The sequence below is a fragment of the Diuraphis noxia genome, unplaced genomic scaffold (genome assembly GCF_037042655.1).
Source record: "Diuraphis noxia isolate RWA-SAM2 unplaced genomic scaffold, SU_Dnox_SAM2 contig0001, whole genome shotgun sequence".
Lineage (NCBI taxonomy): Eukaryota > Metazoa > Arthropoda > Insecta > Hemiptera > Aphididae > Diuraphis > Diuraphis noxia.
The window spans coordinates 71,816,780-71,833,546 of record NW_028301711.1 but is presented as its reverse complement, the minus strand read 5'-3'; the positions used below and the strand labels follow the sequence as shown (position 1 = coordinate 71,833,546).

Sequence of the window (16,767 nt, the reverse complement as noted above, 5' to 3'; positions counted from 1 at the left end):
TTTTATCTGACTATCGTAGTAGTGCGTACCCTGCAATCCAATATATCTTATATATTATATTATAATAACACTATATATAGGTACAATATACGTATTATATTATAAGCATTAAGCTCTCACCAAAACCAGCGGAGAAATAGTTTCAAAAATATTCATCAAATGTATAGGTTTTATAGATGATTAAACTTATTACAATTACCCGAAACAATGTGTAAACAAAACGTAAAATTTAAATAAATTGCCACATGAACAATAGGCTTCTTTATTAATTTTGATCACGCGCCACTCAATGTAACTTTAATGATTAAAAACGTTAAGTTTTAACCAATCGAACAATCATGTGCACACGCTGCATAAGCATAATATTATTTTGGATATTTGTTTACTGCAATATTATCTACCTCTTCATTATTTCGGCATAACTTTCCGTTTCAACGCATGTCGCATAATCTAATTAAACAAAAAAAAAAAAAACACTAAAATCTCTAATATTTTTTCCAAGCTCCTAAAACAAACAAAAACGCATTTATTATAAGACGGCCAAAGGGACGTACCTATATTTGAGTGTGTGCGACCTCTCCGGTGATACCGAGGTCTGAAAAACATCAACGACCAAGTGTTTGTAATTTTAAAAATATGATATATTATTATTGTTGTTTACTGATATGAAATTTGGGTTTTCGGAGGCCGTATATTATATTATTTAATATATATATGATGTTTTTGACGTTTTTACTGGCTGGGTTATTTAACTATACTTATATGTGTGTGTGCATGATTGCCCATATACGATATACCATAATATACGATGACGGCGTTGCCTCTATCTCAACCGCCGTTGTCGCCACCGCCGCGAACCGTACGGATCCTGTCCGTTCGAATGAGTGGAGAAAAATACGCGGAACCACACGTCGGCGAAACATGTAATAATATTATACGACCGTGTAGATTAAATTTTATTCCGTCGTAGCCGTCGTGCTCGGCCAGCATATCATACGACGCCGTAGTCATTATAAAAGTAATAATAATTATTATACAATAATAATATCTAAAATAAAATAACGATAATCGTCCAAAACTAAATGACATGATATTCGCGCTGCAGTGACGCCAAATTATTTATTATTAGGAGGTACAAGTGCACAACATCGTAATAGGATAATAATATTATGATGGATGTAGTTTAATAACCGAACGGACAAATTAATAGTGGCCCTCCCTACGTCGTACAGTTTTCAAAAAAATAATAATAATATGTTCGGATAATTTTATCGGGCGATACCCGTTTGCGTACATTTAAACTTTTTTGCGACTCGTTTGCGTACCCGAATTTTTAATACCTGTGATAAATGACCCAAAACGTAGGACTCGTTTATAAACTATAGCAAAAGTCTTCTAAAACCCTTAACAAAAATAATGTTTAAGATTGTTTTCAAACATTTTCCTTCTCAATTTTACAGGCTTAGGACTGTCTGTTTACAACAGGCGTGATTAAAAATGTCTTTTTTTTTGATAATTAAATTTGTCAATGTTATGTTTGTATTTAATATTAAAACAACGTTTTCCTCTGCGCGTTTCAAAAACATTCGATATTTGAATGTCCGTGGTACTACACGAAGTAAAATGACCATGCTATCTCGGTAGCGGTAATCGGTCAAAAAGTCCGAGGACAAAAAGTCCGATATGGAAATAGTTGGACAAAAAGCAATACAAAATTGATCCAAATATAATAAAGATATTTTTTTTTTTAAATTTATATGTCTTAAAAAATCTTGTCTACAGTAATAATAATATAATGAATAATGATAATATTTTTAAAAAAAAGGGTACCTATACGATATATTTACAGATATCTACCTACGCATTATGTTTGCCAATACAATAATAATTTAATCTACATTACGTTTTCTTAAGCAATGACGTATCTTATTTAAAAATTCTGCTATTATTAACTCGTTATTAACAATCATTAATTATAATATTAATTAAATAATAAGAATAAGAAAATATAAAAAAAAAAAATATATATATATATAAAATATTATAATAAATTACACAATTTGACAAATTAGACAATTTTGTATTTTCGGACTTTTTGTCCGACACTAAAAATGTGTTCGGACTTTTTGTCCGGCAATCAAATAATGAATCCGGACTTTTTGTCCAACTATTTCCATACCGGACTTTTTGTCCCCAGACTTTTCGACCGGGAATCCTCGGTAGCATCGTACGTTCGACTAAATAATAGGCATATATAGTAACATCCAGCGGTCGTCAATAACGCACACATTTATCTAAAATCACATTATCGTTTAGAACCGCCGCACACTAGTTAATCAATTACGTATTTACGTGTATCTTATAGAAATTTTTTTCTACGAGTAACAATATAAGTCTTTAATTTAAAAAACGTTTTAATAGCTGTACCTACGCAAACGAGTCGTCATTTTTCAGGTCAAAATTTGTATTAACCGGGTTTTAACGTTTTTCGATGTACGCAAACGAGTTGTCAGTCTACAGGTGAAAAATTGAGTACTGTGCGCAAACGAGTATCACCGATTTTATTGAATGTTTTATTGGATGTTCCCATAAAATCATAATATTTGTAGGTACCCACATATTCGTTGCAGTCGATATGTCGTTACCTGTACCGTGGTTTTGAAATGCTTTTGGTTAAAACCGTGACCTATAATATATTTATAGATCATTCTGTTATTATATTATATTGTTGTAGTGCGTCTGATGACTTGCCAGCTATAATATGTACCGTTTGTGTTTGCTTCATCAATCGAATAAAAATCAAACAAGCCGAGCGTTTGATATCACATTTCGGCCATCGCCACGCTTGATTTGACGATGTTCATATTTTTATACGTGTCGATTAAATCCTGTCCCTGTGACTGATTTACGCAGATCCAATATGCAAACATTTGTGAGATGACGCATAATAATATAATAATATAGTACATGGATGTACCTGAACGACATTATCGTGCTTATAAAACAATGTTATTAAGACTGATGCATACGAACTGAGTTCGTTACCTGTTAGACACGTTTTATAGGTACATACCTACTAACTATTTGGGTCCATGTCACTCGGTTCCTCCTAAATTTAAAGTAAAAAAATCTTCGTTCCATTTTTTACAGACTTCAGTCTTAGAATTGTCTATAACAAAATATTCTAATGTATGTCGTTTATGGTTAAATTGTGTTTTTTATTAGATTAATCTGTGTAGTAGGTATTATATAAAATTAACTTGCTTAAGATAATAAATATATATATATTATAATGTGCTCATAAAATGTAATTATATGCATTTTTAACATAGGAATAGGCCTAACAAGTTTTTAAGACAGTTAAAACAATTACAATTAATTGTTTGGCAATAAATAAGAATAACATAGATAAATTACAATTATAACACATTTACCTATACATAATAAAGCTGTTTATATATATCATGGTATAAGTCATAGATATTATTTAGATACGAGTGCATAAAAAATACATTATTCCCCCGAGAAACAAGTTGCTACACAATATACCAATAAAACAAAATCATAAAATAAAATTTTAATTACCATATAAAATATTGTATAGTTACGATTGAAAATCATTATTATTGATAATATATTATAGCATAAAATTTAGTCGGTTTGAAAATTGTTTAAGAGAAAAATAAAGTGTTGGAACCAGTCCCCAATGAGAAGGAAAAGTGGTGATTAATGGTTATTTCTTTGAGAAAGTTAAAGAGTACAAGAACCAAGGATAAACTATATTATATATATATAAATGAATCCCTATTTCCCTTGGTCACTTGAGAACAGCTTGACAGATTTTGCTGACTTTTTTGTATTCGCAATTATCTGGACAACGTTTATATAAAAGAAACTTTGTTAAAAGTTAATCGAATAAGTAAAAAAATTTCAAAAACTATTTAATGATACTATAGTTATTGCAGTAGTTAAAATTACTTTTATGTTCATTTAATTTTTGAATTTTTTTACAATTTTGAGTTTGCTGAATGCATTTTTTTAAGAAGTTAATTTACGCCTTTTAGGTATTAAAAGTTTAATTTATTGTTCGATAAGTTTTAATAGATTTACACATCGGACAGAAAAATAATATTAGTTTAATTAAATTTAAAACATAGGTATATCTTAAACGCTATAATAATCAGTGTAAAATGTTTAATCAACTTCATAATCATAATAAACTAGCTGACCCGGCGATGGCGGTGAACTTCATTTCATCCCAATTTAATGCCTTCAGATAAACTCCAGAATGATAAACTATCATTAGAGCTTAGATTTATATGCATTTAAAACCAACTATAAATATGCGCTAAAAAAATCTTAAATATGTGCACTAAAAAATTAAAATATGCATAAAAGTGTATTTTTTTTAAATATTTAATAAAAACAATATGTTTAAAATTATGGAACCCTACCATAAATACTTCATTTTTTTTCTGAAATAATATCAATGGCGAATGGTCGTAATCGATATTTTCTTATTTTGGAATACTTATTTTATTTCACCGATTATTGATCTAAGATCTTTGGAAAAATTGTTTACGCCTATAGGCTATAAGACAGTATACCTATTAATACATTTTGATATTAATGGAAACTATAAAAATATAATATTTTGTTCGTATATTACAATAGTAGGTATATAGTTAAAAAAATTCTAAAAAGACAAGAAAAAACATCGAAATATTATTATTTTATTTCCGAATTGCCCAATATATTTCTAAATTAATACACAACAAATATATAGGTTAATAATATAAACCATGATTTTGGAAACATTTAGTGGTTCAACAACAATATTAATAGTGGCACTCCATTACTCCGAATCATACGTTATATTACACATATTAGGTGTTATCACAAATAATTATTGTTTTCATCGAATAGTCTTCAAATTGTTTAATATTTATCTTGAGTTCTTAAATAGATATTGAACTACCTACTAAAGAATGTAATTGTTTGCCTCTCGATAGTAGCCAGTAAGTTATATATAGATAGATCCACAGTATACATTGTATATTTGTATATTGTGCTTACAAGTTATATACCTAACCTAACCTATATATATATATATATATATATATATATATATATATATATATATATATATTATATTTATATACCTACAAATGTTTTAGTAGAATATATTTATACACATCCTACATGGATGATTGATAGTAGACTATTACTATAGTACTAATCTATATACTATACATATTATGCGTATATAATTTAAAAATGCCAGTTAGTGTACCGAATATTAAAATACAAGGCTGGTATTACTAACTTTGTACAGCTGAGTATAATCAAATATGACTAGTAATGATTTCAATTACACTCATCATTAATAATATGTAATGGGAATATACATAATATAGAGTTACTTTAGTATAGTATATTATACATTATTATATTATATTATAGTATGTAAAAGCGGTAACAGAAAATATAGTGTTGTCTTGACTTTTATTTGTAAAATAGACAGAAAAAACATACATACCAATTATAACTAACTACATTATAACAGATTTAAGGTAAATAATATAAATATAATCGATCTAGAATATTTCGACGAAGGGCTGTTTTGGAGTTTATTTATAAATTAGAATATTTCATTTAATAGCTTATATTTTTAATAAAATGAATTTAAAAAAATTATGATAAACATATTATATTCGATGAGACAAAGAAATAGATAAAAAATATAATAATATAATTAACTAACCTATATTTTATATAGTTAGATTTATAAAATGTCAAAAAAGTTTATTTTGCAAACTTTCTTTTTTGTCTATATTATATGGGTATGTCATTGTAAATATATAATTAAATTAATAAAGTTGTCAAATTGTATCATAGTTTATCATAGTTTTAGTAATTGTTTAATTTTGTATAGTTGTATGATTTCATAATTAGCTAACCCATAGTTAAAATTAAATACAAATTGAACTAAAATAAGGAGAGTTCTATGAAAATTATAAATAAAAATATTCAATTCATCATCATACTTAAAAGTGATAAAAGTGTTTATTAATTTATTATATGTTTTGTAGGCTTTGAACACGTTTATTATTATTGTACATTATATTATTGTAGAAAGAATAAAAATTCTATTTATTGACAGTTATTAGTTTATTACCATAGGTAAAACAATATTCTGTTATTAATGTATGAAATATATAAAATGTAATAATGTATAAAATTACAATTAAATCTATACATTAATTTGCTGAATTTGACCGCTTAAAGACCAATAAGCTTATAAACTATGAGTTATAATGACCTGAAATTGAGGATTTTATCAAAAAAAAAAAATTACCAGAATCTATTTTTGTGAAATTCCATTTTATTGATCCGTATCTAATCTTGAAAAAAAACCAAGCGTATATAACTACATATTATGAGGTATACACTCTGTAGATATAATAGGAATAAAATAGTTCATTAATATTATGAACATTTTTAATGAATGATAATCAAATACCATAATATAGTATATATTATCATGTAGGAATTTATAGGTAATACACTGCAAAACACAACTCTTTTATTATTCATTAACAAAATATGTTTACGCTGACTCTTAGTAAAAATAAAATATGTGTACTGGAGTGGAGCTTATAACATTAATAATTAAAGTAATTGAAAACAATATCATTGATTATAATTGTTTAGTTATTTGTAATCAATGACAATACTAAATATTATGTATATACCTAAAAAAACAGACATAAACGAGTAATACGATCATTAGTTTGTGTAAACGATTAATAAACAAAATGATAAGTCATGAAAATTAAATACTACTATTTTATGTGTATTGTGTAAAATGAATATATGAACATTCTTTGCCCGTACACAGGTTACTATAGCTAGACTGTTTTGTGAATGTACCTCCAATGTATTTGTAATGTGTTTAAAACGTAGTAAATTATATCTAAACAATGAAAAATTAAATGTATTGTATTACATTTAATGAAATGTCATAAACTTAAAACGTATAACGATACACCTATCGTGTTTGTAAACATTATGTATTTTTATTTAATTAGCAGGCTGAAGCCCGAAAAACAAGTTAGATAATTTAATAACTGCAGCAATAACAATATAATAAGATAATAATACGATAAAATGAATGGACTAAAATTAAATTTGAACTAGAAGAAATTGATAGGGAGGGGTCTTCATTTGCTAGCCTCGTTGGTCGGTAAAGAGGATAGTTAATTGATTAGATAATCAGTTGTGGTGAAACGAATAAAGATGGGGAGGGTTGTGAATCCAGTATGATATTATGAAGGAAATGTAATCGAGAAAAGCGTGTTGGGCCGTCTATTGAATTAAATAATATCTATTTTTAAGGGGATTCGATACCGTGATTTTCTGCCTTTGTTTATAAGTTATAACACAAGCGTGACTTGGGGTTTTAGATGTGTTCTTTACCAAACCGTATCAATTGATATAACAATTAAACTATAAAATTTCTGAAAACAGATTTGAATTTCTCGTGGAATTTACATGAGATCGACTTCCATATATATTTTTTTTTTTACTTCCTATTTTTGATTTTAACTTCTCCAAAAATTGAAATATGACAATTTTTTAACTACTCTGAGAAAACCGATCTTATGTAGTCTTGACGCCAAATTTAAATCTATTCTTATAACTCTTGTCGCTTTATCATATAAATTGGTACGTTTAGAAAAAACGTGTGTTAAAAAAAGACAGGAAATCACGGTATAGGATCCCCTTAAGAAAAACAATAAGTTGATGGAAAGCCACCGTTCAGCAAGACTAATCAAGTTTAGACATTTGCAGATGATATTACGGATGATACATTTAGGTTTATTCATATGGAGAGCAAAGAACCTTTAACAGGCAGGTAGCGAAGCGAAGTATTAAAATCTGAGCTAGATTTTCTTAATTGCTAATCAGTAGCTGATTTGGGAAGGAGATTTTTTTTGCGAAGGTCGCAAAAATGAAAACAAAAACCTAAAAATGCAAAATAAAAATTAATAATATAGATTGTATGTTATTGAAACACATTTTAAGCTTGGAATACATAATTTCTGATATTTCATTGTAAGATGCAAAGTTTATGAATATCCGAGCCAAAATCATCACAAATGGTTAAATTTGAATTCAAATGTTTATTGTAATCGTTGAGCGGAATGGTTTAACCTTATTAGATTATTAAACAACTATTACTTTAACAATGTTCGTATTATTTTTTATAGTTGTTCAAAATAATTTTAATTTTTGATGATTTCTTTGATTAGTAATTTGTCTTGGTTCTTATTAGAAAATTAATTATTAATTATTTGATTTTAGAATATTTGAAAATTTAAATTTTAAGCTAGGTATAGTAAAATGTTCTCAGAGAATATGTATAAATCACTAGTTTCCACAGATTCCTCCAGTAAAATGATACTAATGAGTACTGCAGTACTTAATTTATTTTATATTAATTAATTTATACCTTTCAATATATCACTGATATTTTATTTTTAAGAGAAATTCATGGATTTAAGACATGTGTGTACTGTGTATAAATGGCTAGGATTTGTTGCTAAAAACCCCGGTGGTCACCAATCCGGTAACTAGCAACACCGGTCGGTACGTACGCTCAAAACGTTTCCACAGTTGAGCGTAAGACCGCGCCACACCAAGTCACCAATTTAAATTATTATTACCTAGGTTTTTGTCGTTTTTGGATTTAATTATATATTTTGTGATATTGTATGGCCCACTATTATGTCAATCTTAGTATGTCAGAAATTGTAAAATCTCTTGAAACGTCATTTTTGTTTTAACATTTAATATAATATATTACCGGCATTCCCTATAATATATAAATATTTAATAAATAATAATGACCTAACAGATAATTTTATTACGCAATTTAACATGGCCTATTGTATGTTGGAATGTCACGGGCAAGATAATATGTGTATCGAAAGAATTTGTTTATTCTCACTGAATCAAACAACAATACCATAAAGATCGCAAACTGCCAAATCTTGAAATAATTACAAACAAAAACACAAATTCTGAGTATTTACTATCTAATGAACACATAATTTTAAGTAACAAGATTATTTATATATAAACCATTTAATTGTTAAATTGTTTACTATGATAGTTATTTATTTACCAAACTTATTATTTTAAAATACTCATTTTTTGATTATCTTCTGCGGGTATTCAATTTGTTATCCTTAATTTAAATTTATCGTTAATTATATGGTTAAACCGTAGCTAGTTTTAGCTATGAAAAGAAAAATTGTTTTGAATTTAAAACTATAAAATAATTTGCAAATTATTGTCAAAAATCGAACTTCAGAAGCTCATAAAAAAATCATTGTGCAATAACGCTCAATTTTTATTTTTATAATTACACTTAAACATATTATGAAGAACCTTATATTCAATTTTAAAAATTTTTTCTAGCAAAAAATGGTTTATCAAAAATAATTTTAAAAACTTGAAAGAATTGAAGATTTATCATGACCTATAAACAGTTTAAAAAAAGTCAAAATATTTTGAAAATTTAATTATGTATGGAAAATTTTCATCAAAACATTTGATAAAAATTTAAAGTATCTATGGTTATTTTTAAGTAACACCAAAAAAACTAAATCGATTTTGTAGAAAACTGTTTATGCGCCGAAATTCCTGTTTTTCTAGACGCTTTTGAAGACTATTAGAGAAAATACTAATATTGAAAATCAAAGCATTTTACTGCCCTAAAAGATGATGACAAAAATATGTGTTAATATTATATAAATTAAAATCAATGATACTTAATAAATGAAATGTGATCGACAAAAATAAAATTTATCTACCGTATTATAGATTTATAGAATAAATTACTTTAATAGCAATATCAAAAAATATACTTTGTAATATAAACTGATAGACTGCTTTTACTCAGAATCGTTTTATGATTTATCAATGAATTCAAATACAATACATACATATATTGTAATTTGTAATAATTAGAACGAAATAATATACGTCACGCTCAAAAAAAAAAAAAAAAACATTTTTTTTTTTTATCGCTGGGCAGTTTTTTCAAATTCATCTACAGAGCGTATTAAATGAACAGATTTGTTTACTTTCACACCCTTTTCTAAACGATTTCCATCGATCCTATGTAATTCAATATTATACTTTGATATTTTTGATTTACCTATTTTGAAATTTTTGTTTCAGTGATTTGCTGAGTATAGGCAGTTCGGATAGCAGAAACTATGAAATGGCTGACGTGCATGGTGTCAAGTCCATGTGTTACCAGAACGTGGCTTCGTCCACAGGTGGCGGGAAAATGGGTTCTGTGGCCACAGCCGCGGCTCTGAAATCCGCCACGGCCACGGTGGTGGCCGGATACCCGGCGTCCGACTCGGAAATGTTCGCGTCCGACTATCCGCCACACCATCTCCATCACCATCACCATCATCCCCATCAACACCATTACAGCACCAACAACAATAACATAAACAACAACAACAACAATCATCTCAGTCATCTTTACCACAATCACCATCACCAAATGCTCCAGCCCATACCACAAACTTCGGCCGCATCGCATTCATAATGAATTGATAATTTAATTATTATTATTAAATATAATATTATGTTAGTATAATATAGATCAAACAGTACAATATGCGTCATGCGTATAGACATAGGTATATATTACTATGAAAAAAGAAAAACACAAAATGGTATAAATTGTATGCAAAACTTCGTCATCCACACTTGACACTTGCATGTATGAATATTATTAGATTTTTTTAAATATTTTCATGCATAAATATTAGCAAAATGTTCAGCAAACCCACAATTTGTGTTCCCGAATACTTCCGTCGGCGCACTAACGATTTGCAACTAACAAAACAATAATTATAATAGCTTATTTCGATCGATAATTGGGCATTTTGCAAAAGTTTTAACAGTGAATAGTGATTGAAAGAAAGCTTATTAGTTATTTACCTTTTGTAAACGAGGACTATGAATCCCATCCATATATTAGCTACATTTTTTGTGCCGACATTATACTAAAAATGTATTTTTTTAAATTCCTATGGAAAAACTCATATGCTATTAACCTATCGTCTATTGTTAACATTTATTTTTAAAAGGGTTTGGCTATTTTGGTTTCTTAAATGCCGGATGTCTATCATATATGCGTTTAACAAATAAAATTAATTTATCTATTTTGGGGATAATTTCTTTCATTTTCTGTTCTGTCCAGGAATATGTATGTGTATAACATTATACATTTAGCAATAAATTTGCGGACTAATAATTTTATTTTGTTTTGTTTATATTTCAAACTGACCTTTTTCATTATATTTCACCTTTTAAATTACGGCATTTGAATAAAAAATAGACAATCATATTTTTACCCGTTATACCTATAGGTACCTTTAACACACAAAAATATAATGTCATAGTCAATTTAATATAATTCCGCAAATGGGTAAGGAAACCCGAAAATGTATTAATTAGTAAATTAAAATTAGGTGAAATTATTTTGGTATAGGTATTATAATAATATTGTGTTGTTATAATATTATAATTATGTTGTTGGTATATTTATATGTAAATCATGAGACTTAAAAGAAATAACAATAAATGGATATCATATTAGTCATACCTTCCTTGTTTTGAAGCTATTGCCAGATAACAGACATATCTGTTCACAGCCAGACACATCTCATTTATATCTGTTGTTTTTTTTCTGGCACGATTATTATTCGATTCTATCTTACTCGTACGCAGTGAAAAAATACGGCGCAAGTAATAATATAATAAAAATATAGCGCAATAGGAAACGTAAAACGCTGTAACTTCTTCTTTCGACAATATTCTATTATAAGAATCCAAACTGATTCACTCCACGTAAACATTATTTAATAATATAGGCATTCCGAATATTTTCTCATTTTCAAATTTGACAATTGAGATATTTAAACTATATCGATAGATATCATTACTTCGATTTCTTTTTTTTTTTCATTATTATTACACGTTACTAATTAAATTGACTGCAGAGATTGTTCTATCAGCAGTGTTACACTACGTTACTAATGACAAGTTATTCGGACGTCCCGTAGGTAACTATTCAACAGGGCCGTATCTAGAAGATTCCTCTGAAACTTCTTGAAAGAATATTTAAAAAATGTATTAATTAAAGTCTTAAAATAAGTTTAAAAATGATTACCGCGTGTTTATTAACTGTATTATATCATTTAGTTAAAACATATGTTTAAATATCTAGTAAACATTTGTTGACAATAATATTATGAAAGTTTTCATAGATATGAGACCACACTCACATATGGACTGACTGACTGACAAATGACAGTTACATATCACCTAAACATGTTAACATTTGGCAAAATTGTTTTCGAAGTGCGCCATTGAGTTCACCGAAATTATATACATATTATTTACGAGTAACGATACAATATTGGCATGTGCAATCCATTTGAAAATAATCGTTCTATAATATAAGTAGGCATATTTTATGTCATATATATAGGTGTGCATGCGTGTGTGTGTTTGTGTGTGTGTGTGTGTGCACCTATAAATGATTAAAATAGTTTTATCTTTGTTACCTATAGTTGATTTAATTGAAATACCAAATACATTTCGTAAGTGGTTAAATATTATATATAAATATAATTATATTGTGTATAATATAATAATACACAAATCGTATATAGTTATACCCATTAAATATTACATATATAATGTATAATGTTTTATGGTAATTTTAACAATTTTTTTTTTTTTTAATATTTTTTTGTTTCTAGACAATTATAATTTATAGGTAATACCCGAATTATGTTTTTAGTTTATCGCGCCATTTCAAACATATAATATAACAGGTATATGAGATGATTACAAGTTGATGGACGACGTCAAACATCATCTTAGTTCAATCTAAATGTCTTATATATCTGGCTTTTATCTCGGTCCACGGCCTTGCGAAAAATTAATTCCTTATTAAATAGAATTAAAGTTGTTTACAAAAATCACGTGCGTCGTTGTGTTTTAGAATACGTAATATTTAGTAGGTATATCGTTAACCATTATATCTACACTAAATGTTATAAAATAGAAATCACGTCGAAGTGAAACGCATTTGGAAAACAGAAACCTAGCTGGATCCTAGCTATATATGTGCTGCTGCGGTGATTAGATTTACTATTCATATAGGTAACCGCATTAAAATCTTTTTTTACGGGGTGGCACCCGACCATTTTTTGTTGATTTTTTAATATTGTAAAATAGAAACGCCCGAGTGATTGTATCGAACGGGTATTCGTCTTATATTATTGTATATTATTATTATTATTATTATTATATATTATGTACTGTACAAATTGTTCTTGAAATAAAATATATCTGGATAATATTATGTAATATATATATATATATATATATATATATATATATATATATATATATACATTATATATGTATTGTAAAAAAAAGAAATTTTTTGTTTGTCATTTCTTAGTTTGTATTTTATACTGAGTGGACGCGGTAAACTATTATATACTTATAATCGCAATGCCCGTATGTTAGAGGACATCCTATAAATCAGTAGAGCCTGCAGAGACGTATTTGGAATTTTACTGCCCTATATAGGTTACACATTTTCGCCCTGTTCTCGTATAGTAATATGTTGTACAGTCGTATACAGCTGAACTTGATTAACTCGCAATCGTCGATAGAGCTTCTTCCCATTTCTCTAGAATTTTCTATCGTATTGCATTACCTTCGGATAACTCGAATTCTGGACTTCTGGAGTAACTCAACATTTTTGTCCGGTCCCTTCAACTTCGAGTTAATCAAGTCCACTTGTAGGTATACACAATGGAGTGTAGAAAATGTTTTTGTTTTTGGTGAGACCAAGACATTATGTACACCTCTATTCTCTGATATGATCAAATGAGTATTATTTTTTTGGTTTTTTTTTTTTTACTCATAACAACTGAAAGGCTGTACCCAACTCGTTTTCTCACATTTAATTTTTTTTACAACTCGTGCCAAAAAAAAAACAACTCAATTTACTCAGTTTTAGTTAGCTGTGATAAAAAAAAAAAAACTTACAGTTTTAAATACACTCATTTGCGTGCTCAGATGTTAAATATATATATTATATATATACCAACTCACCATGTTTTAAAAATATTAGAAATGTTGACGTCCATAATGATAATATTACAGAATTTTCGCACAGTTTACTGACATAATACAACTTACGATTCAACAGACTATATTTGCATAAAATCCAACATTATATAATATCTACAATTATTTTTATCATAAGATATATTTATTTTGTTATCAAATATTATTCGATATTTTGTTTTTACTGCTAAATTTGCGACCGATAATTAATTTACCTTAAGTAGGTTAACATTTAAATATTGATAGCCTTATAGGTAGGTATGCGTGTTTTCGTTTAAGCAAAAAAGTTGAACTGAATTGAAATTAGATATAATTCGATTACTAGTTAAAGTACCTAACCGAATATTTTTTTAATAGTTTGAATAGGTTTACTTCATTGTATAGCAAGTAGAATTATAATTAAATAATTATTTTTCATTACTTGTTTTAATATTCCGTCATTGCACCCAATCGCTATCATTATCTACAGAAATTGCATAAAGCCCAAACAACAATAAACATTTTAACTTATGTAATGATGTTCCGGAAAATGTTAAATCGTATAATCTGCAAAATGTAAACAAAATTAGTTATAAATTACAATATTATCTATAATATACTATTGGCTGTTACCTTTTCCACTCCTTTTCGGAACCGCCATATTTATATTATAGTATAGTATTATATTATAGTGGCGCACTACTTTAGTATTCACCTATGCGACATCATTTGTTGAAACTTGGAGCAAGAAACAAAACAAATGTATAGGTCCACTGTACACATATCATAAAAACCCCACAGAAAGACCAGAAGCTCCCTTCCTGATTAGCGCTAGGTTAGTGTGTAGCTCTGTAAATGGGCGTCCCCAGACATTTTTCTTGGGTGGAGGGTCAAAATTAATTTAAAAAAGCGGGTAAGTGGATGTCATTCTACTGTACAATAGGTTACAAATGGATTACTGTGATGAATGGTATTAAATTTGAATTCAATGATAAAATAATTATAATATCATTGTATGCGAAAAACGATTCTGAGCGAAGACGGTTCGTCAGTCTAGGATATTTTATAGTTTCATACAATATTAATTATATTGATATTATTTCAAAAAAAAAATTAGGTACCTATAAAACAAATTCTAAATTAATTAAATCAGATTCATTGTGTACCTGACTCACTCAGTCATACATTTTATATACAATTTATTATATAGTGTTAATATAAGTCGTCAACGACATTCACTATATTAATATTAGAATAAAAAATATATATTCTAGAAGTATTAAGTCTCCAGGAACTTTGTTTTAAATTTTCAATTCTTAGCTATAAAATATAAGCGTTTCATAATTTTTAACGATTAAAGAATTTGTACATTTTCAATTAAATAAATGTTGTCAAAATTTGAACTTTATATGGTCATAAAAAAATGTACTTATGTGTTTTTAATACTTTCCTACTGCTACTATATCAAATTATGGTTTTATACCCAATGAATAAAATTGTATTGACATTTATAGAATAAAAAACTAAAAAATGGAAGGTTCAAATGTCTATAAATAGATTAACATTTATTGAAATATTTTAAAATTTTATCACGTATAGGAATTGATAAAATACACATTCAGTATAAATTTCAAGTTTCTATAGCTATTCGTTTTGAATAACAACAAAATAAGAATATCAGTACATGAGAAATTGAGTAAGTATCTAATGTAATTCAAAAGCTCATAAAAATTTAATATGACTTTCCAGTAGACATTTAATACTCATAAATTAATTATTATAAAGAATCTTTTATTAAATTTTCAAATCTTAAATTTAAAAAGATACATTTTTATGAATTTTTAACTCAAAATAAATTGCAAATTTTCGTGATTTTTACTTATTTTTCAAAATTCAAACTTGCAATGCTCGGTTTAAAAAATTATGATCATGTGTTTTTATTATTTTTAACTGCCATTGTGACAATATATTAGGAGCCTTGTGTTACATTTTGAAGCTTTTTGACCAAACGAATAAAAATATGTTATGATCATTAAAAAAAGAAAAAAACTAAAAAGATTGAAAATTTCAGATGTCTATAAATACCTTAAATAGATTTGAAATATTTTGAAAATGTTATCAAACATAGAAAATGCCAGTATAAACATTTCATGTGTCTACGGTAATTTGTTTTAGAGTTACACCAATATTTAAAAGTGATTTTCTCAAAAAATGATTTTGCGTAGAAAATCCCAGTTTTTCTTAATTTTTGTTTTTGTTTTCTGGTGGTTAACGGGAATTTTAAAATTAGACCGTCCCAACACACCAACTAGATTCACTTTACAATCTGAAAAGGTAGGTACTGAAATTGAAAGTCGAATCATTATTTCTACAACTTATCGTGTAAATAGACACAAAAAGAAACACAACATTGTAAAATCATACATTCGTCGTTCCGCTCAGAATCTAAAACACATCACATCATTGTACAATTTAAAAGTTCGTTGCCTCCAACATTAATTTAGGTAGGTATGTGATAAACCTACCTATTTTTATTAATTA

At 27.4% G+C, this 16,767-nt stretch overlaps 1 protein-coding gene across 1 annotated transcript in view; it reads left to right on the top strand.

Moving 5' to 3' along the window:
- Positions 1–13,454, top strand: part of LOC107164623 (homeobox protein six4) — a 40,034-nt gene extending 26,580 nt beyond the window's left edge. Inside the window, exon 3 of the mRNA XM_089217241.1 lies at positions 10,252–13,454. Within this exon, the coding sequence (XP_089073367.1) occupies positions 10,252–10,633 (382 nt within the window). The 3' untranslated portion in view covers positions 10,634–13,454. The remainder of the gene's footprint in view (positions 1–10,251) is intronic.
- Positions 13,455–16,767: the final 3,313 nt, after the last annotated feature.